Source organism: Protomyctophum parallelum (genome assembly GCF_964188405.1).
Source record: "Protomyctophum parallelum genome assembly, chromosome: 22".
Taxonomy (NCBI): domain Eukaryota; kingdom Metazoa; phylum Chordata; class Actinopteri; order Myctophiformes; family Myctophidae; genus Protomyctophum; species Protomyctophum parallelum.
The window spans coordinates 25,646,272-25,672,873 of record NC_139714.1 but is presented as its reverse complement, the minus strand read 5'-3'; the positions used below and the strand labels follow the sequence as shown (position 1 = coordinate 25,672,873).

General features: G+C 47.3%; 1 protein-coding gene across 1 annotated transcript in view; it reads right to left on the bottom strand.

Moving 5' to 3' along the window:
• Positions 1-26,382, bottom strand: part of LOC310879772 (membrane-associated guanylate kinase, WW and PDZ domain-containing protein 2-like) — a gene marked incomplete at its 3' end in the record, with an annotated part of 206,172 nt that extends 179,790 nt beyond the window's left edge. The window contains exon 1 of the mRNA XM_083794602.1: positions 25,848-26,382. Coding sequence (XP_083650728.1) covers positions 25,848-26,202 — 355 coding nt within the window. The 5' untranslated portion in view covers positions 26,203-26,382. The remainder of the gene's footprint in view (positions 1-25,847) is intronic.
• Positions 26,383-26,602: the final 220 nt, after the last annotated feature.

Below are 26,602 nucleotides of genomic sequence, written 5' to 3'. Positions count from 1 at the left end.
AATCGAAGGGGAGAAGCGAGTGACGTCAGGACTTCGGCGCTCTATAGTAACTCCAACATCTCGCTTATTTCACGATTTGAATGGAGGAGCATTTGGGATTTTATAGCTACACGGCTGGAGATAAATGGACACATGCTGTTAGTTATGACACCAAACAACCAGCAGAAAATGGAAAATATACAAAACTTTAATTGCAGTCAAGATCTGTGACACATCGGATGGATGGAGACTCTTTCTCTCTGTACGCTGCACTCCTGGGCTGACCTAGGATCAGTTTAGTGTTGCAGCGACATGAATGGCTGAGTTACTTGTGTGATGATTATGCTGGTTTAGGATCAGCAGCGCAAGACCACGCAAGGCAAGCCCCGTCCCTTGCGCTGATTTGAATGAAAACACAGGCGTTTGATTCTACTTCATATCCCGACAACAGTATAGGCTACTGTTGACCTCAGCGAGGTGAAAGCAAACTAGCAAAGCTCAAATCAAATGAATATAAAGTTTGCTTGTTCTCCCCATGTCCGCTAAGGTAGGTACCCTCACAATAAGTATGCATTAATCCTGGTCTCTAAACCACCTACCCCTGACCAGCCATGGCGCCTGATGGAGGGGAAAATAACTGGAGGTTACGCAGTAACCGTGGTTATATTAGGGATATGAGTGAAGCGATTCACTATGGGAGCGCTCCCTCTGAGCGCGAGACACAGAATAATTATTAATAAACTCACATTCTACTAGTCGAATGGGCCTTTGCGACATGCCGTATTCCGTCTCCTCCCCGGGTATAACCGGCGAAATACGCGCATGCGCACTAATTCGGTGAACATTTTCCTTCTGCCGTAACAAGCTAGAAGGGTATCTTGGTGAATCGCTTCACTCATATCCCTAATATAACCACGGTTACTGCGTAACCTCCAGTTATATAGCGGAATATTCGCTTCAGCGATTCACTATGGGAGACTTCATAAACTCCCTTCACCATATCACTAACGTGACACACCCATCCGACAGGTATCCCACCGTGGCCCCCTGCGTCCCTGACACAGTGACCACACCCAGGATTCGGGAAGACAGGCAGATGAAGACCAGCCGGGTCATCGACCCGCTGGCCTCGTCCCTATCTAGTGAGGCGCAGAACAGCCCAAAGGCCGTCTAGAGCACCCCAGGGCTAACTGGGCTGATGGTCTTGGACCACCTTATGGCTCCAGGGCCTAAACCTACGCCCTAGGCTCTAGGCTAACCTAAGTTACCTGAACCAGGGCCTACCTATGCGAACCGCCGCGTGCAGACGCAACACCAAGGACAGCATGAGCCAGAGCCGGCCCTGCTACGTCCAGGTTATAAAACCTCGCAAACGTCGACGGGGAAGACCAGCTTGCCGCCGTACAGACGTCCTGTATCGAGACACCCTTGAACAACGCCCAGGATGCCGCTACACCCCTCGTGGAGTGTGCCCTCAGGCCATCCGGCGGGGGCGTACCCGTACCAGCATAGGCCAGTTGAATGGCTTCCACAATCCACCGGGAAAGCCGCACCTTCGTGACAGGTTTACCTATCGCCCCAGCGCCCCATGCTACAAACAGCTGGCTACCCTGCCTAAAGGGAGCCGTTTTCTGCACGTATATCCTCAACGCCCTCACTGGGCACAGAGAGTGTAACCTCCTATCCTCCTCCCCCGCATGAGGAGGTGGATGGAACGACCCCAGATCAACAGGAACACTCCGAGAGAGAAAATTCTTAGGCACAAAGGCTGTGTTCGGCTTCACCGTCACTCTAAGCCCATCCACACTGAAGAACATGCAGTCCGCGCTTACAGACAAGGCGTGCATGTCACTAACCCGCTTAGCGGTCGTCAGCGCGACCAACAGAGCGGTCTTGAGCGATAGGAACTTTAGCTCCACCAACTCCAGAGGTTCAAACGGCGCCTCCATAAGAGCGCCCAGAACCAGAGATATGTCCCATGGCGGAGCCATAGACCGAGAGACCGGACGTGCCCTGTTCGCGCCCTTCATGAAGCGACGTACCAGGGGGTATTCACCCAAGGTCTTCCCCTCAATACCTATGTGACAGGACGAAATGGCTGCCAGATTGACCTTCACCATGGAGAAGGATTTTCCGTCGTCCAAGAATTCCTGAAGGAAGGTCAGAACTTCCTTCACCGAGGCCAGGTACGGGACTACTTGCCCAGGCCTCTTCAAACACCACCGTTCGAAGACCCGCCAGGCTACATCGTACTGTTTTCTGGTCGACTGGGCCCTAGCCCCTTGAATAGTCGCTATGACGTTAGGAGGTAGGCCCCCCTCTTGCAGATTCAACCTCTCACGGGCCAGGCCCACAGGTCCAGCGCGTGTGGTTGGGGATGAAATATTTCGTGTCTCACTTGAGTGAGCAGGTCCGCCCGCAGCGGGAGCTGCCAAGGAAGGTCGTACAGGAGCGGAGTTATCTCCGACCTCCATGACCCCCAGGACGGAGCGATCAGGATCAAGGTCAGGCCCTGAGTTCTCACCCTGTTCAGCGTGGGAAGGATCAGGGACAGCGGGGGGAACGCATACAGCAGAGTCCGAGGCCACCCATGAGCTAGAGCATCCAAGCCCAGAGGTGCCTCCCCCCCGATAGAGAAGAACAGGGGACATTTCGTGTCCTCCACCGAGGCGAACAAGTCCACCTCGGGAGTCCCGAACCTGTCCCAAACCTGCGCCGCTACCGCGGGATGTAGAGACCAGTTCGCATATCTGAGCGGACCCCTGGATAGCAGGTCGGCCCCTGCATTCAGGAGACCTGGGACGTGACATGCCCTGATCGAGAGGAGGTGCTCGTCGCACCACAAAATCAGCTGGCGCGCCAGCATGTGCAGCTGGCGTGACCTGAGTCCGCCCTGCTTGTTGATGTAGTACATCGTCGTGGTGTTGTCCGTGCGTATCAGCACGTGGTAACCACGTAGAAAACGCTCGAAACGGTGTAGAGCTAGCAGAACCGCCATTAACTCCAGATAGTTTATGTGGGCGGTTCGGAGGCTGGCGTCCCACGTCCCCCTGGCCGTCCTCCCATCGAGGGTGGCGCCCCACCCCGATAGACTTGCGTCCGTAGTGACCACTTTTCTGGAGAGGACTATCCCCATGGGGACGCCCTCCGTTAGGACATTTTGTCCATTCCACCATTTCAGAGCCAACACACAGTCCGCTGTCACTAGGACGCGTCTGTGTCGCTGACTGCTGGGGATCTGCAGAGATCTCAACCACGTCTGAAACGGTCTCATATACAACCTGCCTAGGCGTACTAGTGAGATGGCCGAGGCCATGAGGCCCGCCATTCTCAGACAGGTTCCAAATGCAACCTTGTGACCTGTCCGAAAAAGAATTAAACATGCACGGAATGACTTGACTCTCTCTTGACTCAGTCTGGCCGTGAAAGAGAGAGAGTTCAGTGTTATGCCTATATAATCTATCGTCTGTGCAGGCACCAAAATACTCTTCTCGTGATTTATGCTGAAACCCAGAGAAGATAGGAGACTCACCACTAGTTGGGTGTGGGACAGCGTCTCCGGTGGTGAGCTTGCGCAGATCAGCCAATCGTCTATGTAGGTTGCGATGCGGACCCCCCGTCGTCTCAGTGGAGCGATGGCGGCCTGTGTGCATTTCACGAAAACCCTGGGAGAGAGGGACATCCCGAACGGCAGCACCATGTATTCGTATAGCTTCCCCTCGAAGCCGAAACGCAGAAACTTTCTGTGCGGTGGGTAGATAGGGATGTGAAAATAGGCGTCTTTCAAATCCACGCTGGTGTACCAGTCGCCCTGGCGCAGAGAACGCACTAGCGAGTCCGCTGTCAGCATCTTGAAGCGGAAAGTTTTCAGGTGTCGATTGAGAGCTCGTAGGTCTAGGATAGGCCTTAGCCCCCCCCCCCTTTTTTGGCACGAGAAAGTATCTCGAATAAAAACCCATCTTGCTCTCGTTCGTGGGAACCTCTCTGATGGCTCTCTTGTTTACCAAAGAGACTATCTCCGATCGTAGTATATCCGCTGCCTGACCACTCGCGTGTGACAGAACAACCTTCTCGAACAAGGGTGGTCTCATTGCAAACTGTAGCTTGTATCCGCGGGCGACAGTGCGTAGCACCCATGGAGACGCACCAATCTGTTTCCACTGTTCTAAATGTAGAGCCAGTGGATTCTCTATGACTACTGGAGAAATCTTCTGTGGCACGATGCTGCCCCCTGTTGAACAGGGGCTGGCAGCGGCCTGACTCACCTTTTGAGATACCACAGAAACCTCCGCCACCGGCCTGGCGCTCATTGATGGTGCAATGGCGCCCTCTGGTGGCGGGAACGACCATTCCTGGAAAATTTGGCCGTGACGTTGCCAGCAAGTGACAGGTCTGATGCTGTGACCTGTCACTTTGTTGACACGTCCCCCCACACTTCCCGAGAGCCGCGGTGGCTCTCTTGAAGGTGGGTTCATTACCCTCTGGGTTCGGGTTTGAATTTGGGTTTTTTGTTTGTTTTTTATTTTGCAATTTTTTATTACAGAAAAAACATCCACAGAACATTTTGCAATATGACATTCTTGTACATTTACAGAACATTTTACATTGTGGAAATTGTGTACACTCTGAACACCAGCATCGCTCGCTGCGACCCGGTGTGAGCACAACTTTAACCTCTTTGGAGGTGGTCCGCCGGTGAGGTCCGAGACCACTTCCGACGGATTCAAACCCAGAACCAGGGGTGTTGGGGGGCTGGCCCTCTGCGGCCCCCCGAGGCAGGGCCCTGCCTGCTATTTATTGCGTCCACGTCCACGTCCACGTCCCCTGAACCCGCCTCTGCGTGAGGGGGGGCTCTGGTGGCGGCGGTCATCTCCACGAGGTGCTCGCTGTCTTCCACGGGCCTGGTTGGATGGACGTGACCCCTCCCCCCTCCCCGTGAAGGGGGGGGGACGGGAGGACGGGCGCTCAGTGCGGACTCTCCAGGCCTGCCGGTTGGGCCTCTCGGCAGACTGGCGAGCAGGAGGGGGCGGGGCTGACTGAGCAGGTCTACCCGGGCGGGGCAGGTGGCTTCCCGCTTCGGCCTGCCGTTTCTGCTCCTCTCCGGAGGTGATGAGCTTGTTTAGGGCGCCGTGGAACAGGCCCTCATGCGTGATGGACCCCCTAAGCATCACAGAGCGGACGTCACCTGGGTTTGGGATGGGGAACACATCCAGCCATCTCGCTCTTTCCTGCTGGACTGCGTTGGCCATGCCTCGTCCAGCAGCCTCCGTGACGGTCAGTGTGAGCTCAATGATCTCATCAACGAGGCGCTGGGCCTCGGCCAGTTGGTCCGGAGTGGGGGCCGCACCTGCCTCGGTCAGGAGCACCGAGAGGGAGCCTTGCAACAGGGCTCCTGCGTTGGCTGACTTAACGATGGTCACCATGCTCTCATAGAGGCGGTTGAGAGCCAGCGAGGCGTCCTTGTCCTTCTTGTCAGGGAAAGCCGGGTCCCTATCCATGGGGAAGTAGTGAGGGCTGTGAGGGTTCACTAGGTACCCTGCGGTGGCCCTGTCTATTTTTGGGAGTCCTAGCAAGCCCACCTCGTTGGCGAGCTCGGTGTCCAAGGCCAGCCCCCGTCGGCGTTGTTTCTTGGCGTCTGCGGTAGGGTCGGCCCAGGTGTGGGTCAGCACACTTTTAAAACCTCCGGCGAGTGGCAGCAAGTCCTTAGGCGGCGGCTCGGTCCGCACGGCTCTGCGGCATTGCCAGCCGTCCTCAGGCGGCAGGCCAGGGTCCTCCTTGGGCCAATCTCGCTTGCACCTGACCGCTGCGGTTCTGTATAGATCCAGCAGCTCGGTCTCGCGCTTATGCAGCTCGGCAGAGGGTGTTGTGGCCTCTGGTGGCGCCGTGGCAGCGGCGGCGCCCTGCACGGGCGCAACTTCCTGCCCAGCTGGGGCTGCCTGTTCGGCCGCCATAACGGCCGCTTGGGCGTCGACGGCTGGAGGGTCCTCGGCCTGCTGCTCTCCGTCCACATCGACGTATACCTCCTCAATGATGACGTCGTCTTCGTCGTCGTAGTCAGAGTCGTGGACCTGGTCCAGCACTCTATAGTGTTGGTAGGAGGGAAGGTCTGTCTCCATGTCGTCGCCTTCGTCCCCGTCTCCGTCCCATTCATGGTCGGCACGTGGGGCGTGGGTCAAGGGCGGGAAGTCCTTGTCCATGTCGAAGACTGGGGGGGCCTTGGCCGCCGCTGCTGGGGCCCCTTGGGACCCGGAGGGTCTAGACGGGGAGGCTGTTGCCTCCGGTGGAGGTCTACTCACCGTGGCCGATGCTGTAGAGCGAGGCCTGGCGCCTTGCTTGATGAAAACCTCTCTCTGGTCATTGTTATTATAATCAGCAGAGGGTAGGGGGATCTCTGAGCTCATTGCTACACACGGGGGACCATGGCTAGGCCGCGTGTTATTTCCCGCGGCGGGGCCTGCACGGCATCCATCTTGTGCTTCTTCGAGCAGACGGTCCTCGAAGTCGTCATAGCTCCCGTCGTCGTCGTCGCGTTCGGGGGACTCATATATCTTTCGCACACGGGTCAAACGGCGCCAAAGATTGCGTTTGTCCATGTCCGAGCACTTGAGACATTTGCCTGGAAAATCTAGGGCCTCTTCCGCATGGTCGAGGCCCAGACAGTAGGCACACAGATTGTGTTGGTCCCATCCGGACATAGAGTTGCCGCAAGAGCGGTTCTTGCATATTTTCTGTGGCATCGGGTACTTGTCGCCTTGATAGCGGCGGGCTGACGCCCTAGAACAGCTCCGTTCAGCCATGCTGCTGTGGTTACTCTGAGAGCACACTAGCGGCTGATAAGACTGGCTTGTACAGCGACGGAGATAAACGATACGGCTTGTGCAGCACGATAAAGTATTACAGCTTATGCAGCGACCCGAACAAACAGGCTAGAAGCTATCGCTTATACAGCGGGGCTAACTAGCTAAACAGATGCTATGCTCGTAAGCAGCAAACAGGCTAGAAGCTATCGCTTTCACAGCGGGGCTAACTAGCTAACAAAGGCTATGCTTATACAGCAGATAATAGTCTAGAAGCTAACGCTTTCACAGCGGGGCTAACTAGCTAACAAGGCTAGGCTTATGCAGCAGCTAACAGGCTAAGCAGTGTTAGCTTACACAGCGAGTACTTACTTAGCGATAGAAGTCTTAAATTCGTGAGCTTATATCACCGAGGTGAGATCACCGATAAAGGAACCTCGCGGTACAGGTCGAATTGCGGACCCGTCCTTATTGAGATTAAGTTTTATATAAACCAATATCGGAAAAGGATCTCAGTGATATGAAAGCTTGTGTCTCACGAGCAGAAGAAAATCGAATTAGTGCGCATGCGCGTATTTCGCCGGTTATACCCGGGGAGGAGACGGAATACGGCATGTCGCAAAGGCCCATTCGACTAGTAGAATGTGAGTTTATTAATAATTATTCTGTGTCTCGCGCTCAGAGGGAGCGCTCCCATAGTGAATCGCTGAAGCGAATATTCTGCTATATAACTGCTCGGAATCACATGTTCCTTCCACGTGCTACGTCCGGCTGGTGAAACTCTCCCCTGTCACGTGAAAAGAAGCAGCTTGGACTCCTCATGCATAGAAGGAAGCATGAGGTTAGTCGGCTGCCCCCCCCCCAGGTTGGCAGAGGAAGTGTAGCGTCCAGGATTACATTAGATAATTGACACTGGGTGAAAAAGATGGGTTGCAAAATCGTGGGATAATTTTTTTAAATAAATAATAATAATAATATATAGGGTTAAAGCAACCATGGCAACACACTGGATAAGCGCCTTGTTAATATTCCATTCAGCCAAGACCGGTACATGCATCTGCTAAAACTCTGATGATTGTGTCAAAAACAAATGACCCGTTTGAGCTGAGCTTTTACGTTTGGTACAAATGGAACCAAATGGACCCTAACGGGTCCTTTTGGTTCCATTTGTACACTCTGAGTTAAAATGTCATTAAATGGGGGTCTGTAGCCTATTGCATATCAAACTGAGAGTCGTTGAAATTTAAATGGTTGAGAATCACTACTAGAGCCGTGAAAACAATCTCTTTTTGGTGTCCCTGGCATATCTCGTCAAATGGGGGTCCGTGGGCCAATTACGGTAAATGTGGGGGTCCTTGACATGAAAAAGTTTGCGAACCACCGGTTTAGTCTCAGGGAAAGTGCAATATTGTATAGGTTATTTTTCCCGCCCTAAAATTAAGCTTCAAGTGTCATTATTTCTGATTCAGTGATTGGTCACTTCAATAAAAAACACTTAACTAGTGGGTTCATTGTCTGTCTTTGATTGCTGAAAGTAGACCTGCATAAAAATGCTGTACTATAGCTATTTACAACAAGGTAGTGTAACTTAAATTGAATTGTTGTACTTTCAAAATGGTTTGTTGGGGCACATTGCATTGTTTGTTCTACTGGCTTAAACATGTCAGAGTTCTAGGTTATTCTATCCTTTCCTTAATTTGGCCTGATGTTGAAAAAAAAAAATCGGACAGTTTTCTGAAATACCTATGTTTCTGTATCAGTGGTGCTCAATATTTCATGTCAAGGACTGCAAAAATGATATGTAATTGGCCTCCGACCCCCATCTGAAAATATGTTGTTCCAACCTCTCAGACAGTGCGTGCGTGTGTGTGTGTGTGTGTGCTTGCGAACGTGAGCGTGTGTGTGTTTCGCGCAGGGCCACGGCCATCTGTCTGAAGCGCTTTCTCTCGAAAATACATGGAAAAATATTTTATGAAATTGACTAAAGTAATCTCACATAGGAGGGCAATATGAATGTGTTTTGACAAAAAAATATTTTAAATATCTAAATACTGAATCGAGCAACTGAGAATATCGTCTGAGGTAGCCATGGGTAGACAATGAAATCTGAAAGTGAAATATCCCTGTAAGCCGAATTGAATTGAGAGACCTGGAGATGCTGATATACAATAATACATGAATGCATGTTCTGCAAGTGGGCTCAGAGCAGCCAGAGTGAGTGTGACCTCAGTCAGCACACAGGTGACAGCGAGAAGTGAGACAGCCAGGATATAAAGCACGCTAGGATTTCAGAATGCGGAGGGGGACCACAATCCACCAGACAGCTGAAGGTCTCGCCGAGACACGAGGCCCCAACGGGCTCAATACGTCTCAGACGACAGTCTGGAGTAGACCCGCTATCGAAGCATACAAAAATAAGCATTATCGCCACAGAGGGCAAACAAAATGGAAGCTAGGAAAATGGACCCATTCGCCCGTAGACCGGGTTCTTTGTGCTGATACAATACAGAGCAGTGTTATAGCCTGCAAGTTGTATTCAAAATCAAGCTCCTGATGAGGTGTCTCACCAGGTCCCCGTAGGATCCATTCAGTCCACCAGCATTCACACGGACAGATGCAAAGATACAGTCTACCGTTCATTTTCAATGGAAGCCGGCGACAAAGATACATCAGACTTGATAGCCGCTGCAAAAGCTACAAAAACGTTCAGCTGGTTTTCAACTTCAGCTACAAAGATACAAAGCTACAAATACGCTGTGTAGCTTTGTGTATCTTTTGCGTCTGCCAGTGTGAATGCAGCATTAACAACAGCCTTCATTGTCAAGCTCACAGAATGCAGGCCTCCGGTGTAGCGGCGGTGAACACCAGGGCGTATCATGCACACCAAAGGACGCACACACTCACACATAAAAGCCGCCTAAGCACAATTAAGACAACAAAGTGATGCTGCCGTCTTGGAATCATGAACAGACACTATATACAGCAGACAGGCCCCGCAGCCACTAATAGTTTTATTATTGATCGTCCTCTTTTCGCAATGAATCAGCACTCTCTCAGGTCATGGTTTCACCTCCCGCCCAGTGTCTTTTCTTCCAAACAAACCTATTTACACATTATTCTGAACCACCATCAGGGTGCAATTTTAACAAGATGCAACTTGTCAACCACTTTAACGCTTGAACCACTTGAACCCTATTATACGGATTATATTGTGGGGTTCAACATTCGGCGAAAATAGCAGATCTATAAGCTCACAATGCATTGCATTGTTGACATATTTGCGACGTGTTGCTGCTCACCCACTATAGGTAGAGTACATCCTTCTCCCATCCGGCCTTCGCTTGCGAGCCCCCTGTGCCACAAAAAACAGGCACAAACATTCCTTTGTCCCGGTCTCTATTCACACACTGAATGCTGCTGTGCGTAGATCGAGGATATAACCTTATGATGAGCACTTTTACTTTTTACTGTATTATCTTGTGCCTATGTCTATGCACACGCACTTTTATGACCTATCGCATAGCACTTTAAACGCCTGCACTTTAGTACACCTTTTACTCTGGTATCCGCTATGTGAACTGTTTGTTGTCTGTACTGTTTAATTCATTGTTTAATGTACTGTCTATGCTGCAACCCAATTTGCCCTTCGGGGACACTAAATAAACTTGAACCTTGTTGTCGGATTGTACATTGGACAACAACTTCATCCTAAGGTTAGCAAGGAATATCACCTCTAATACTAAGCATGTGTTGTATGGAGAATATAGGTTGCTACCTTCAGGAAGGAGATTATGGTGTACAATAAGGTCAGACTAAAGAGGTCCTTTCTCCACCAGTCGACCTTGAGGCTTAATCAGGAGTATAATAGCCACAGGATAATCTAAGCGGTGGATATTGCTCTTGTCTTCATGTCTTTATGTATGTAAATTGTCTTGTTCTTTGTGTTATGTTAAATGTGTGTATATGTGTTTCTGTTCTGCATACTTGGCTGCTGTGACACAAGACAAATTTCAGTGTGAACTGACAATAAAGTACTACGTATATCATATATCATTGGCAATTTTTTGTTGGCTATCTGCCGCCCAAATACATTTTGGGTCTCCTTGGCACGAAAATGGTTGAGAACTACAGATTTAGACGGCATTTGTGTATATTTGGTCTTATATGGTTTAGGGTTAGCAATGGGTTAAATATACAAAGAAATCACTGACATATTTTTTTCTTTCCAAAAAAATTCCAAAAAGCAGAAATACTTGATCTACAAGCTTACAACACATCACTTTGTGACGTGATGTAAGCTTGTAGATCAACTATCTCTTATTTCTGAAAATTGTTTGAAAATATACGGTATGCAAGTTTTTCAATTAAGCAAATTATGATTATCTCAATTAGGCGATTATGTAATAATTGTGACAGGCCTATCTGTAAAACCACAGTGTGTGTGGATGTATGCTGTGGGGGCGTTCGCTAGTACACCACTCTCGACATCAATCAGGTAATCAGAAATTGCACGTCGCTATCGGAGTGCAGCACACTCTGCATTTACAGTAGGATGCCCAGATTGCCGTTAACATGCTGAGCAGATTCAAAGTTACTTTGAATGGCATATGTTAGGCCATCTGGAGGTATTCTCACTGAGCAACCTGTCACATTATTTTATCATCAGGAATATAGCCTTTCAAGAGCTTAAAGAAAGAAAAATCACACCTGTACAATATTGTACTTCTCGTACTGTACTGTGCAAGCCCTCCTCCTTGGCCTGTGTGCGTGCGTGCGTGCGTGCGTGCGTGCGACGCTGCGCAACAGTGCCATCCAGTGGTATTGCTGAGGTGTTTCAGACAGACATAGCCAGCCAGGGACACGCATAGCTGCTTAAAGGACCACTTCACCACTTTTCAACATCTCTTCATATAATTGGTCCTCACTAATGTTCATGATAAAACACCACATTTTTTCCCTACTCAGTCTGTGCCTCATATGAGGGCTTTGGGCAGTTCGAACACCCGTCCACCAGTGACATCATTAGGCAGATTTTTCTTTTAAACAAGATTTGTTTTAAAATATATTTAGATTTGTATTATCGTGAGAACGATGGCTTCAACTTTTACATTGCAACTTTTCAGGAAAAGAATGCCTGCCATTTCTATTAGCTTGGATTCACCATCGATTCGATGATGTCACTGGTGGACGGGTTTCTGAACTGCCCCACAGCCTTCCTATGAGACACAGACTAGGGATGTCAGTAACGGATAGTTTCCTAACCGGTTACCCGTTAGGATTAACCGGTTCATTACCGGATAGTGGTGGGTTTTTTTTCCCGAAAATTAAATATGCAAAGACACAGAATTAACGTGGTAGGCGAATGGTACACATTTATTCATGCTCAAACAACAGCAGCGCAGCATTTTGCAATAAGAAATAAGTTGTTAGGCTTCAAACAAACAATTAAAACAAAATTAAACAATCGCGGCAACAAGTTCCTGCGGCGCTTCACACAAGAGAGTACTATTGCTGGTTGAGTCTGTCTCGTTTACAGCTGACAGCTCATTCGTGGGTCCACTCAATTTTTTTTATTTAAAACAAAATAAAGTGTCCAGTGTCCATATTCTTACCTACCAACATGGCGACTTAGGCTAACCATTTTTATTCAGGAAGATTAACATGTCAACATGTTCTGGAGTCAGTCGAGTGCGCAGTCTGTTCACCGTTAACCCGGCTGCCGAGAAAACTCTCTCGGAGGGAACTGAAGTGCCTGGTACACATAGGTATCGCCTGGCTAAGGTAGCCAGACTGGGGTAACGGTGGCGGTTTGCTTTCCACCAGTCCAATGGATTTATTTCCAAGGGAGCAGAATTCTCTCTCAAGTAGCTCTCCACTTCACTATTTGAACCTGTGTCCGCGGGCGTAACGTAATGCCCAAGGAGCAGCCGCATTGCGCTGCTGTTAGCATTCTCCTCAGGGCCGCCACCTGGCTCATTTTCCTCGCGCACAGCGGCGACATTGCCCTCTTCATCAGTAGGCCTAGCTGCGGGCCCAGCACCACGGCGTGTAGTTTCAGAATCAGCTTTCAAATCCTCGACCATTTCATGCAACTTTTCTGTAACTCTAGCTTTTTCTGCTGGCGAAAGAAACGGCAGGCTCTTGTGTCTGGGGTCCAACGCAGATCAAATCATGGCCACTTTGGTGATTACCTCTGCCGTGTTAATCTGCATACAATGGATAAACAATTTAAACAAATATTAGTTAAAATATTAATAATAATAAAAATATATTATAATGAAAACAAAAATAAATACTAATTTAATACTAATACTAACTAATGTTAATATATACCTTCATGCGTTTTGCCAGTGATGTGCGGACCTTTTCTTTAAACTCCAACACTTTCACACTTTCTTCGCCACCCTCCTCTGGCATGAGGTGTTTCTGGAGGAGACTGAAGGTAATTGGGTAGGTGTTTGAGACGGAGACATTCTGCTCTGAAGACATGACTGTGGTGGCAACTTTAAGTTTGCGTAACACTGGTAGCATCTCCTCCATTATTTTCCAGTGGTCATTGGACAGATCAAGCACTCTCGCGTCCGTCAGTTTAGTGACTCTGCGGTCTGACAGCACGGCTGTGACTGCCCATCTCAGCTCTACGAGTCGCTCGAACATGTCGTATACTGAATTCCAGCGGGTTTTGCAGGACTGGATCAACTTTTTGTGACTGTGATTGTCCGGGTTGCTCATTCCCATCCCCTCCTGCTTCTTTTTCAGCGCTTCTGTTGCAGGGCCGCTTTTATTAAAATGCTTAACCAAGCGACCAGCAGCACCAATTACTCTGACCACATATAAGGCAAAGCCATCTTGAATAGCCAACTGTAACGTGTGCGCGTAACAGGGCACCGATTCCCACTCCACATAAGCCTTCGACATAGCCTTGACAATGTTGGCTGCGTTGTCGTGGACACAAGCTGTGACGTGCCCGGTCAGCCCCCAGTCGGCAACAGCACTCTTCATAGTTTCTGCCAAATATTCAGAGGTGTGTCGTTCTGATAAGCTTTGTGTCAACAACACACACGCGTGAAGTTTCCATTCTTGGTCAATGTGATGGCACGTTATGGTGATGTAACTTTCGGTGGTCAAAGCTGTCCAGCAGTCTGTTGTGAGAGCAACATGCTCGGCTGTGGACAAGCTCTTTTTCAGCTGAAGTGACATATCTTTATAACGTTGTTCAATTCGTTTGGTGAATGTTGCTCTCGCTGGTATGTGGTATTCTGGTTCGGTGAAATTCATTAATTGACGGAAGCCTCTGTCCTCAATCATGCTGATAGGTTGCATGTCCAGCTCAATCATTTTGCAGACCCTTTGTGTGAGCTCCTCCGCCCGACGACTATCACATCTTCTTGGGACTTGTAAAAAGGACGTGAGTGTGTTTTGTTGCCTGGCCGGCCCCGAACTTTCGTCAACATTTACGAACGGGTGTTTGCCTGTGATATGGTGTCGCATGCTGCTCGTGCCACCAGTGTATGTAAGCTCTGCTTCACAAAAATTACATACAACTAACTTGTCATTGTCCGCTTTCTTTTTGAAATGATCCCAGACCACACTACGTTTCACCCGTTTCGCCATCTTCTCTCCTATCACACCTGTCTGTCGCTCACTTAATAACTTTTTTTCTAAACTTCCCTCCCGTGCCGGTGCGGAAGTCATTTCTCTCATTCTAGTGTGCTCTCTTGGACATAGACTACACTCTTGCGCCTCCCTGGGTCGGTTTAACGTAATGACATCTCCCCATGACCAAAATAATTCCATCAGGAAAATGCGGAAATTAACCGTTAAGGCTGATAAAAATAACCGGATATTTCTTAACGGTCGGGTAACCGGGTAACCGGTTAACCCCTGACATCCCTAACACAGACTGAGTAGGGAGAAATGGTGGTATTTTATCATGAACATTAGTTAGGACCAATTATAGGAAGAGAAGTTGAAAAGTGGTGAAGTGGTCCTTTAATGGAGCAAAGGCACCGCTCAAAAAGAATGAACCCTATGTCTGATCAATAGCAAAGGCAGCATTTATGTGCATTTCACAACAAGATTTGAAGTCATTGCACTAATACAATCATTCTATAATTGGGGCACTTTGAAAAATAAAATAAGGCTTTTCATTATATCCACGTACTGATTGCAGATTCATTAGGAGGATATACAGTACATAACTGCAAGCCAGTCTCCGCCAAGACACTGTAAGTGAGACTGAGTGATTGGTGTTGCCTAAGGAGGGGGCAATAAGCTTTGCAGATGAAAAAAATGCCATCTGCTAATTTAATTGAACTCCTTAGATGCACCTTAGTGTATTGCCTACACAGAGAATGGAATAGAAAGCATGTGTGGGCTGCGTGTTCTAAAGAACCAGTGTGTGTGTGTGTGTGTGTGTGTGTGTGTGTGTGTGTGTGTGTGTGTGTGTGTGTGTGTGTGTGTGTGAGTGCGTGTGCGTACATTGGTACCGCTGAGGACAGAATGTGTTTATTGTGTGATTTGGAAGAAATCGAAAATGAAATTCATTTTTTGTTTTACTGTCCATGATGAAGACATTTATTATTTTGTAAAATGTCAAGTATTTGTGTTAAAAAAAAATGTTAGATGATTATATATTATGTTTCTGTAAAGGTACTTTTACTTTAGCAAATAACCTAGATAAGGCATGGGGGGAAAAGGCAGAATGTTCTGTTTGCTTGAAATGGTTTGTATTTTATTTTATTGCATCAACTATTCAATGTTGATGCAGTGGTTTATATGTTGTTTATATGTTATAGGACATAAGTCCATGTGGGCAGGGCACCTGAACGGGTTAAGGGGCCAAGCCCTATGGTACAATCTATGCCAAGAGATGCACATTACTACCACACAGGAACGCGGCCAGGGTGCCGGCCAGGGTGCCGGCCCGGTTCCGGCGAACCGCTCCACGACAGACCCAATGTATACTATTCATGATATAAAAACGAAATGAAAGAAATTCTACTTGGCCTACTTGGAACGATGCAAGTTGGAAATGAATGCCCCACCCAGTTATTATGTCTGTGTCCCTTTTATGCCCCTTTGTCAGGCATGCCCAAATATGAAGTATATGCAGATGTCAAAACATCAGTGTGATGTCAGAACAGGCCAGCTCCATATGGAGATCTGTCCAGAGTCTGCATGGGAACTGGGCAGAGGGTTTTGTGCTGGTCCTGGACAACCGGCAATCGGACGTACTTGACGCCGGGCACTGCATTCCCTGTGGTGGTGTGGAGCTCATGTCAAATTTGAAGTCGGTGGGTTGGTGCGAACGGTTCTCGAGTTATGTGGATTACAGACTACGTACACACAGAGACTTGGTGCATTTATAGATAGATACTGTAAACGTAGCCAAAATAACTTGATTTCCTGTCAGCCTAAAATGTCTTTAATAACTGCTTCTATGATTGACAGCCTATGATTAATTGTGGGCGCGCTAATGTGAGCACAGTGAACATTAGTTCACTTTATATTATCATGCTCGCCCTTTTTGAAGGTGAGAGTGCAATAGGCCTATTGTTTTCTTATTATTTAATTAAAGTTAATGCGAAAATATCGCTATAAATAGACCAGGTTGTCTTTTTTAACAAAGTGTCTTGGGGTGTTGGGGGTGTGTCATCTGTCTGTGTCGGGATGTAGAAGGCGGTGCATGGGCTGAAAAGTTTGGGAACGGCTGTTTTGGGTGCATGTGTTTGGTCCGACAGACATTAGTCCGACACCCTACCCCAAAAGGAAAGAAAGGAAAGGTACTATGTTACCCAGGGTAACTGGACTAAGCTCAAGAACTTGTTTACAGCCAGGCCCTGCTCATAGAACATCTCATGGTAGGGGTTCAATGCCTTGTCCAAGGGCACTTCATCGGTGGTAATTTTAACGTGCCGGTCCGGGGATACGAACTAGCGACCTTCCGATATCAAGACCGCTCCGCAAACCGTTCGGCCACCACGGCCCCCAAACCCTAACCTAACCCTAACCTCACAAGTTTAAACCGGCAGCGCATGCCAGGAGCCATGGGTGTGTCTTAACCGGCCACGCATGAGCCACAGGTGACTGAGTCTTAACACATTAATTGCTTTTGATGGAATATTACGTCATTTAAAATCCAACCGTTGTCTCCCTTTGAAGGAATTCTCCGTATTATAGGACTCATTATGAAACTGTCTCGTTGATAATCAACATTCAACACTGACCCGGTTGCTAGGCAAAGCGTTCGTCCCCCCCAGCCCCCAGCACCGGGATTTTCAAAATTCAAAATAGGATCTATCTTGCCTCGTATCTCTGAAACTACGATTGCTGTCCAAGCCGGTGGTGATGATCCATCAGAGGTTCGGATGTGATTTGTGATTTTTATTACCGACATGTTACCCCACATTTTCCGTTTCTGGCGAAAGATAATCACCGTGAGCTACTGCCAACACAAGCCGTTTCTTACAATGGAGGTCTGCGAGCGAGTAACCCGGATGTGAAAACATGGCAATCTGCCGTAATCTGCACGGCACAGCTAACTGGCCTCTGTCGCCGCACCTTGCGGCAGACAATTGCTTAATCAATAACCAGCCACGCATGTGCCGGACTAACGCCTGACGGAGTGTTAGTAGTAGTACGTCGGACCAACGTATGCGCCCTGGCTGTTTTAGGGTTACAATATATTACTGCGTGAGTATGTGTTGCATCATCATTATTGGCTGTCCCCAGAGGTGAGCCTTGCAGTAAAGACAAGTGTGAAAGAGGTGGCGAAAAGCAAGATATCTCCTTCTCAGCTTCAGTCAAGCATGAGCGGCAAGGCAGTAGTGGTGCTGCAAGCAGCCTGGGGACATGTGTGTAATGTGCGCCCGCACGCGCACTCACACACACATTCACAGACGCATGCACACACACACGCACGCGCACACACACATACACATTCACAGACGCATGCACACACACATGCACGCACACATGCACGGTCCTCTAGAGAGCCTAGAAACGCGTCTACTCATGTTTTGATTAAGAATGCTTGCATCATACTTTCAGGTATATGATGCAAGCTATATAGGCTATGCTCTACCTGTGCGTGCGTGCATGTGTGTATGTGTGTGTGTGTGCGCGTTGCATATACACAGCACAACTTGCACCACTTGCCACTTAACGACAACTTAAACCTCTCAGCGGGGACTGGATCATGAAGATGAATGAGCCCCGACAGTCGACATTGCATTACTCTCATATCACATATCTTGCCGGGCCTCGCCCCGTCATCAACACCCCCGGCAGACTAGTGACCGGTCCACTCTCATCAGCGCACACATCCATCATTCAATTACTTCCAACATGGGCCATTAAGCCAGAGTGATAATATATTGGTCGTCTCACTGCTTGACAGACTGGACAGCCTACTTTACTCTGCAGTATATGTCGACAATGTGAGCTTAAGTATGCATTATAATCCTACAGTACCGTGTTTACTTCCAGGCAAAAGAAAAACAAACAGCCTCTGACTATACTGCGTGAACAAGTGCCAAGGCGATAAACTCACCACCCACCCGATAATATATATATATATATAGTACTATGTCTCCGTGTTTATTCTAGAGATGCGTTTTACATATATAGTAAGTTGCTATGTAGCAGTATATGCCCATTGAGCAGGTTCTGGGGGGACGTCGTGATGATGATAGTTCTTCTGACACTTTTTTTCGTATTATTTGTGTGCGTGTGACGGCGTGTGAAAGAGTTGGCGCATGATCCTCGACATGTCCCTCAGAGGACCATCAACATTCACCGGGCTGTGTTGTGTGGGTTTCAAGTTAGAAGAATAGCTCATCTAATTCCTCCTGTCAAAATAAGTGGAGGAAATAGTGCGTGGATGACTTGCTTAACCCATTATGGACTGAAGTCGATTTAAAAAGAAATTTCTGAAAAACCCATGTTTCTGTGTCAGTGGGGCTCAACCTTCTGGACCCACAGAATTATCTCTATTGGGCCACCGACCCCCATCTCAAAAGATGTAGTTCCAGGGACGCCCCAGAAGCCAATATTTTAGTTTAAAAAAGTTCCCTCTGAAATATATATTCAAAGATTTGTGCCACATTTTCATGATTTTTCAAAAATAGCAGACCTACAAGCTCTCGGTGGCGCGCTATGAGCTTGTAGATCTGCTATTTTTCCATAGCAAAATTATAACATAATGTTTAAAACACCAAAAAGGGGTTCCCGCCTAAAATGGGTTAAAAAGCGCAAAATAAAAACTAAACCATACAGGCAAGGTTCCCTCTCGGTTGGGCTGGTAACACTGTCATGGCTGTTGCCTGCTTCTGTCTCGTTACAAAGTCCCTGCGCACCTGCGACTTTCCCTCGACAGGCGACGCCGTGTGCGCGGCGAGCGCGTCAAGACGCCTCTGGCTGACCTGGAAACGTCTACTCTTATACCGGCATGCGCCGCGGTGCCTCTGAGGGGGTCTCAATCAGCAGCCGCTTCCCTCTTCTTTATCAGAGCCTCTCACTCTCAAACGCGCAATGCCAGTCGTTAAGCCTTAAGTTGAGACAGGGAAACTTCAGTATTTACTATATTTGGCTGTGTCTGAGACAAGTCTTAAGAGTGTGTCTGAGACAGTCTAAGAGTGTGTGTGCGCGTGTGCGCGTGTGCGCCTGCGTGCGTGCATGAGATACAGAGAGAGAACATGTTTATCCTTCACACAAATCCAGGGCAAGCCAGGGGGAGACTGGATGCAAGTTGACAAAGACATACTGAACATACTAATCTGTACACTGTGAACACAAAGTTAGGTAGCAGCTACTGCCGGGGAAAAAAGAAAAAATGCTGCTGGTGTATATATATACAATATACCAATCTGATGATGCTCTCTTCCTTCATTTGATCTTGTTTTATGTTTTTGTATCATTATTATCTATGCTTATTATCTGTTATTATCTTATGCTGCTGCATTGTCTGAAGGAAGCCACACCAAAATAGGTTTTATTCTTACGTAGCTGTCCATAAGATGGAACAATAAAGTACGACCTTGACACGTTTAGCCATCATCAATGGCGTCAAGTCAACACCGCCTGTCCTGAAAACTTGTGAAAGGACACGCTGTGATTGGCCGTAGCCACTTTGAGTGGCAGTCAGGGCAAATACTCTCGCCAGAACATTATTCACTATTCTCTGCCTATCGGGTCGCATATCGAACGGGGATGAGTCGGCTAAGCGAACTTCGCAACGCTCAACACGGCAACTCGCTCGCTTTAGCTTGCTCAAGTTCGCTTGAGATGGCGGGCCTCCGTCGCGGTCTAGTCCATAGAGTAATATATTTAGGTCTAGTCCGCAGTTGTTGGAGGCAAGAGGCCGAGAGGCACTTCCGTGTTGGCCACAGAAGCAGGGCGTGGTTATAAGCACAACCCGGCTTGTATTTAGAATGTTGCGTCAGCGCCACAGTAGCCACATGGCCCGTTCAAACTACAAACAGCAAGTCCACTGGTCATCTCCTCACGTTATCCCTCATGTCTTCCGCCAGTGAGCACTCACTATAATCCAGTGGGGCGTATCTGTGACTATAATTGTACCCTTTGTTGCTGTAATGTCCCAGTTAGTGTGTTGCAGAGATTCTAATTATGTCCTGCAGGACACAGTTGATCGCTGGAGGCCATATCTCGTCTAATCCTCACCCCAGGGACTAATAAAAGACCTGGTTGGGGAGTGCGTGCGTGCGTGCGTGCGTGCGTGCGTGCGTGCGTGCGTGCGTGATGGGACATTTGTACTTCTTAAGTCTAAATGTAGGCCACATTACGGTGAATAGGAAATGGAATTTCTAAGTACACTTCATCTTCATCACAGTTCACAGTTATCGTATAAGTGGAGAATGATATGAAAGCATGGAAATTGTGGCACAGAACTTTTAATTACTTAAATTGTTACTAATTGTAAATAGTATTTATTCTGCCTCTTTGGAGAGCCATTGTGCATGTGAACTAGTGGTCAGTAGCACTGTTCATTAGATTGAGGCAAAAAGAGAGAAAAGATCTTGTTATTTATCACTAGTCCTTACCAGTTCTGACATATTTCTACTTGTATAATATATTTGTGTGTTTTTTTTAATGAATAAAAACAGCAGTATAACATGAAAGTATTCTTACAAATGCATGGTAGGGAAATGTTTTCATGGCAAGGACCGCAACATTTACACTTATTAGTCCACAGACCCCCATTTGAAAAGTATCAAGGACCCCCAGTTTGACATGCACCACAGAAAGTATGACCAGTCGCACAGGTACTCCCAAATATATTTGGTAAGTCGCACAGATCCAATTGTAGGTGCATTTGCGTCCAAAATGGTCTCAATTTTGAGCTTTGGCTTGAGGGAACTCATGGCTTTTGCAACCTGTGATGTTGTGAGCTTGTCGATTAGCTGTTTTCGCCGGAGCGCGCGCTGTAGCCACTTCACGCTGTGTGTTTGTGTGTGTGTTGGGGGGAGGGAAAGGGAGTTGGTAGAGAGCTAAGGAGAGACCAGGGGGGCAGTCAGACAGATATTTTGTGAAGCCTGAAACTCCTGAAAGTTCATATAATGGCCTGTTGTGGCGCTGTCACTGGACCCAAAAAAACCCATAGCCCCATAGAAGTCCATGTATTTGGGCCCAACTTCACCTAGACTGTATTACCTTAATAAACATGGTCATGAATACTTTCTGCTTCCAGTCACTAGTTTAAAGTCTCATTTCTAATGTCATAATATTCTTTTTGGAAAATTATGGTCCCATTTATAAAATAAATTACCATAAAGTCGCGTATGTTCTGAGGGGCATGGCTACCGTTACAGTCTATGATCGGGAGTCCCCACCCACTCGAGTCAAAATAAAAACCAACGGAGAAGAAGGGGGGAAGTCCCGCCTCGTTGTCTGGGCAGCCAATGGCCAGCTGGGCCCAAACGGAGCCAGCCAATGGCCAGCTGGGCCCAAACGGATCTAGAAAGATGGCGACTTACAGTGCAGGAATAACTTAAAAAAAAATATATATTTTTTTTTACAGCCTATGGGAGAGACACAGAGCACTCTGACCACATACGTTCAAGACAGTTGTATCTCGTGTTTATAGCGAACTGAAGACGGTCACGCGCTGACGCACGCACACACACACACACGCTCGCACAACGAAAGTAGTTTGCACACACACACACACACACACGCTCTCGCGCGCACACACACACGCACACGTGCGCATGTTGTGTGTGTGGTTAAGGTGTGAGGTTTAATTCACTAATAAAGTAATTATTAATTCATCATTTGTGAAATGGGAAAAATGGCTTCGTTAAGACGTCCATAATATTATGGTCAATGCCTGTGTGAAAAGTGGGAGCGATTGACAGTGGACAGTGTTTCTGACACACATTCAGGCAGACACATTCAGACATTAATTCAGACATTGAGTTAATTATAGTATGATTAAGAAATTGATCATTGTAGTTTAATGTGATAGTAGGCACTTAAAAGCTACACTATGTGACTACACTACTGAATGAAATTTTTGAAAACCTGAATTACATGGTAGAGTAAGTAAATACAATATAACTTACACAAATGCAGTGGTTGTATTTGGTCTTCCTACTCCTCTATTGAGAAATGTATATGCTGTGGTCTGGTTTTATCACTACTGGTTATTTCTCCCTTGAACAAGCGGACATGCTCTTTTAGCCGAGTAGTAACAATTACATGGCTTATTACCAGATAAGTCATTGTAGAAAGAGTGACATACTGTACATACATATGTACAGTAGACAGCCTCATTACAAATAGTTTTCCAATCACTTTGCAGGTCAACTATAACTGGACTTGATTTCAACGGAAATGGTTCAACAGAATGAGTTCCTGGCTGCTAAACAACACATCTCATCATGACATCCGTCTTTAAACATCTGCAGGCAGTGGGAGAGACTCGGGGGAAGATGCCCTAGCAAAACAGTTAGTCTCATTAATTTGTGCTGCATCCAATCTCTACAATGAAAGTTTCCGGGTGGTGAAGAGGCAAAACTCTCAACCGCCAGGTTTGATTCCCGACAGAGGTGCTGCCTACGGCTAGGCCAGGTGGTCCAATTAAGCCTAACTAACTGGCAGCGGAAACTGGCGTGGGATTTGTGTAGTTGTCGCTGCAACTACTACTGGTTGTGGGTCAGGTGGTGCCTGGCCAACAAGACTGTTCAGGGAGGGCATTCAATTGACCATTTGCAGACCGCGGCCATCTTGCCATCAGAGTTTGGAAGCAATCGTTTTCAGTTAGTAAAGCAATGTCCTGCTGCCTCCTGCGGTATTTGCAAATTCAAAACAGGTGGTACGCAGGGCAGTTGAGTGATATCTAACAAGCACTTCCAAACTGCAACACTTTGAAAAATAATCACCTGTGAGGACAGAAAGTAACTCACAAGTTAACATGTCTAAAGTGGATTTTTATGAAACAAACACTTTTATGATAGAAAGAGAATAATTCAAGCTTTTCATACAGCTGCAATGTTGGTGAGTTTGACGTTGTGTAATACAATCAGATAAGACTTTTCTGTTTGGATGAATGGGCTGTCTATGGGAAGTTGCACCTTGTTGTTAGCACCTTGCCATTAACTTATATGGTAAGACGGCCGCGGTCTGCATATGGTCCATTCAGTTCAACTCAATTCAACGGTCTCCTGGAGAAACTCTTGAAAAGAAGAGGCTGATCATGTGTAAAAGAACGTTACATGGCTGTCTTCACCCTCCCCAAGCCAACAGCACAGGTTTGGGCAGTGACAGACTGCTGCCGTACAGGTGGAAGCTCAATAGGCAGCTCTATGCACACAGTAGTCTTGCGTGGCCAGACCGTTGCCTCTCACAATTTTCAAAAGCTTTCGTCATACAGTCTGGAGCAGGGGTGGGCAATTGGCGGCCCGGGGGCCACATGCTCCCCCCACCTTCACTTAATGTGGCCCTCAGGACAATGTCAGAATACTGATATAATATTGGTTTCAGCTGTTACTATTAACTGTAACATGCAAACATGACCCGCTGTTATTACTTCAGTCTAAATTAGTTGCTCATTGCTTCAACACAAGTATAATTAAAGGCATTTAAAAATACATAAAAAAATTAATTTTCAGGATTCCAATTCAAAAAGTGAAAATTCAAGATTTTAATTTGAATATAGCAAAAATATTTTTCCTACGACAGTAATATATGGCCCTAGGGAGTGAGTATGGAAATATAGTGGCCCTCTCCATCGTCAAAGTTGCCCACCCCTGGTCTGGAGCAACGGAAGCTGCACATGAGTCAAATATAAAGGCATAGCAACAAATGTGGGGTGGGGGGGGTATGAGATCTCACATCTCACATGGACGTGCGTGTGCACACACCAAGGATTTTATCCAAAGCTTCTTATAGGGTTTAACAGATTTTTCACCCCAAATTGAGAGCTTACTAGATCTTTCAGTCAGCTTGTAAGATATCCAATGTCATGAGCTGAGATGAGCAAAGAGACTCGGGGTCAGGGAAGTGTGTCTATCTTTGACATGTGTAACAGTTTCCCACCCAGTGGACAAGCAGAAATTCCATCAGATTCATAAGGGGTATAGGCAAGCCGTTTACATGGATAGAGAGGTGTGTGTGTGTGTGTGTGTGTGTGTGTGTGTGTGTGTGTGTGTGTGTGTGTGTGTGTGTGTGTGTGTGTGTGTGTGTGTGTGTGTGTGTGTGTGTGTGTGTGTGTGTGTGTGTGTGTGTGTGTGTGTAAGCTGGGGGTAACAAAAGGGCACACATACGAAGCCTTTAAGGTTTGACTTGAAATGAAAAATGTCATTAATTCACTAGAGCGTTCACTTTTTACTTGTGCACATTTTACTTGTGTAGACCACAGAATCACAGTCACACCAAATATTTCCTTTTCACTCCAGTGCTTGACATTTGATATTACATTTTAATATTTTTCCAAGAATCTTGGATTCCTCCGACAGGCAGCACAAGCCTTGAGTTGGCTCACCATAATGTGCCTGCCTGGTGCAACCAAAGCAAATGCATGTGCAATCCAATATGCTGGGGTGGCAGAATGAAAAATCCGATTATGTCCACCCAAGGTATAGTACTCAATAGATTTAAACGTAATTTCCTCCTGGCTTTCAAATTAAACACTTTTAGAGAAGATTAACAGCAGCAAATGTGGTGGGGAATTCCTTTCCCAAAAAGTAAACAAACTTGCAACCACAAAAGCCCCATAGACTACAACTGGACTGGATGCCACACCCACATTCATTTCTGACAGCATTCAAGCTAGTAAAAAAGGGGGAATGTGTTCTATACTTTACTTTGGCATGTGAATTTAATTTACCCATCCGATTGCCTCAAAACATAACACACCCCCTTTTAAAGCCACAACACAACATAGCAACACAGAAACGTAGCGACGCACACAAGTCAAATCACACAACAACTAAACACCTTCTCTAACAGCTTTAAGTCAAATCGATTTCCGCGCACGTATTTAATATCAGGCCCGTTATAAACAACGAGAAAAGTTCTTAACGCTTGTTGTTGTTTTGTTCGCCGTGCGTCGCCGCATATCCAACGATTCCTCTTCACTTGGAAGACAATAGCGATGCTGCTGTCTGTCAAAGCGCATCAATTTATACTGCACACAAAAAGTGTAATGGCAGTGGTTCTCAAAGTGGGGTCCTTGAGGCAGTTCCACAGGGGGTCCCCAGCAAAATTATGGTGGTTATAGGAACCAAATGGACCGTTATTGTGAGACTGTAACTGAGTGTACAAATGGAACCTCTCAGAGATAACTTAACATAATGTACGTTTTCACAATATAAATTGGGGGTCTCAGAGATAGAAATACCGTTAAATGGGCGTCCGAATAGGGGGGGGTCCTTGAAATGAAACCGGTTGAAAAGTACTGCTAGACCCGTACAAATGGGGGTCCTTTTTGGGGTCCTTGACATGAAAAAAGTTTGAGAACCACTGTTTTATGCACAAAAAGCAGAGAGGCGACTCTCTCTCTTGCATTGTTATTATATATAAAATGATCCAAAGATCTCCAGTGCTCACCTTGTTTCACACACTTGAGGCGGACGGGGTCCTTGCAGTGTCTGACCACGGCGTGAACGTCCCTGGTGGTCAGTCCGGCCACCGGCGTGTCGTTGACTTCCAGAAGTAGTTCGTCCTGGGAGAGTTTGCTCTGGCAGTAGACCACTTCTTTCCCCGAGCCCGGCGGCGGCGGCGACGCCGCCATGAGAACCTCTCCGATGAGAGGGAACTGTCCGTTCTCCGCGCCGCCGTCCAACTCAAAGCCGAGCTCCCCCTCTCTGTTCCTGCAGAGGACATTCTCGTGGACTTTGTTGGTCCAGTGGTTTTTCTTCTTGAAGCTTTTGGACATGGCTGGAACAATTAAAGAAGATATCATCACACGAGGGAAGCCATAGTGAGGAAACTTTGTCGCTGTTCTTGCCCCCGTTTCGGCTCCACAGATGGTTTTTTTCCGGGGTTGTTTTAACAGTTATCGCCCAGTAGTATCCATGTCAGCAGACACACACACACACACACACACACACTGTCACACACACATACAGCAGCTGGATGGATGATCAGCCTATAGCTGCCTGCGTTGTTGTATGAGTGTACGTACGGAGAGCTGCTCAACTCTGTTCCAGCAAAAACTCAACTGACCCGGATGTGAAGGCTGGAGAAGAGGCAGGAGATGAGAGGCTTTCCCAAACTCTACTGCTTGTGCTTTCCATGGAAAAAATAGAGAGAAAAGCAGTGGTATTTCCACTGACATGCCAACTAGTACTACTAGTACTATA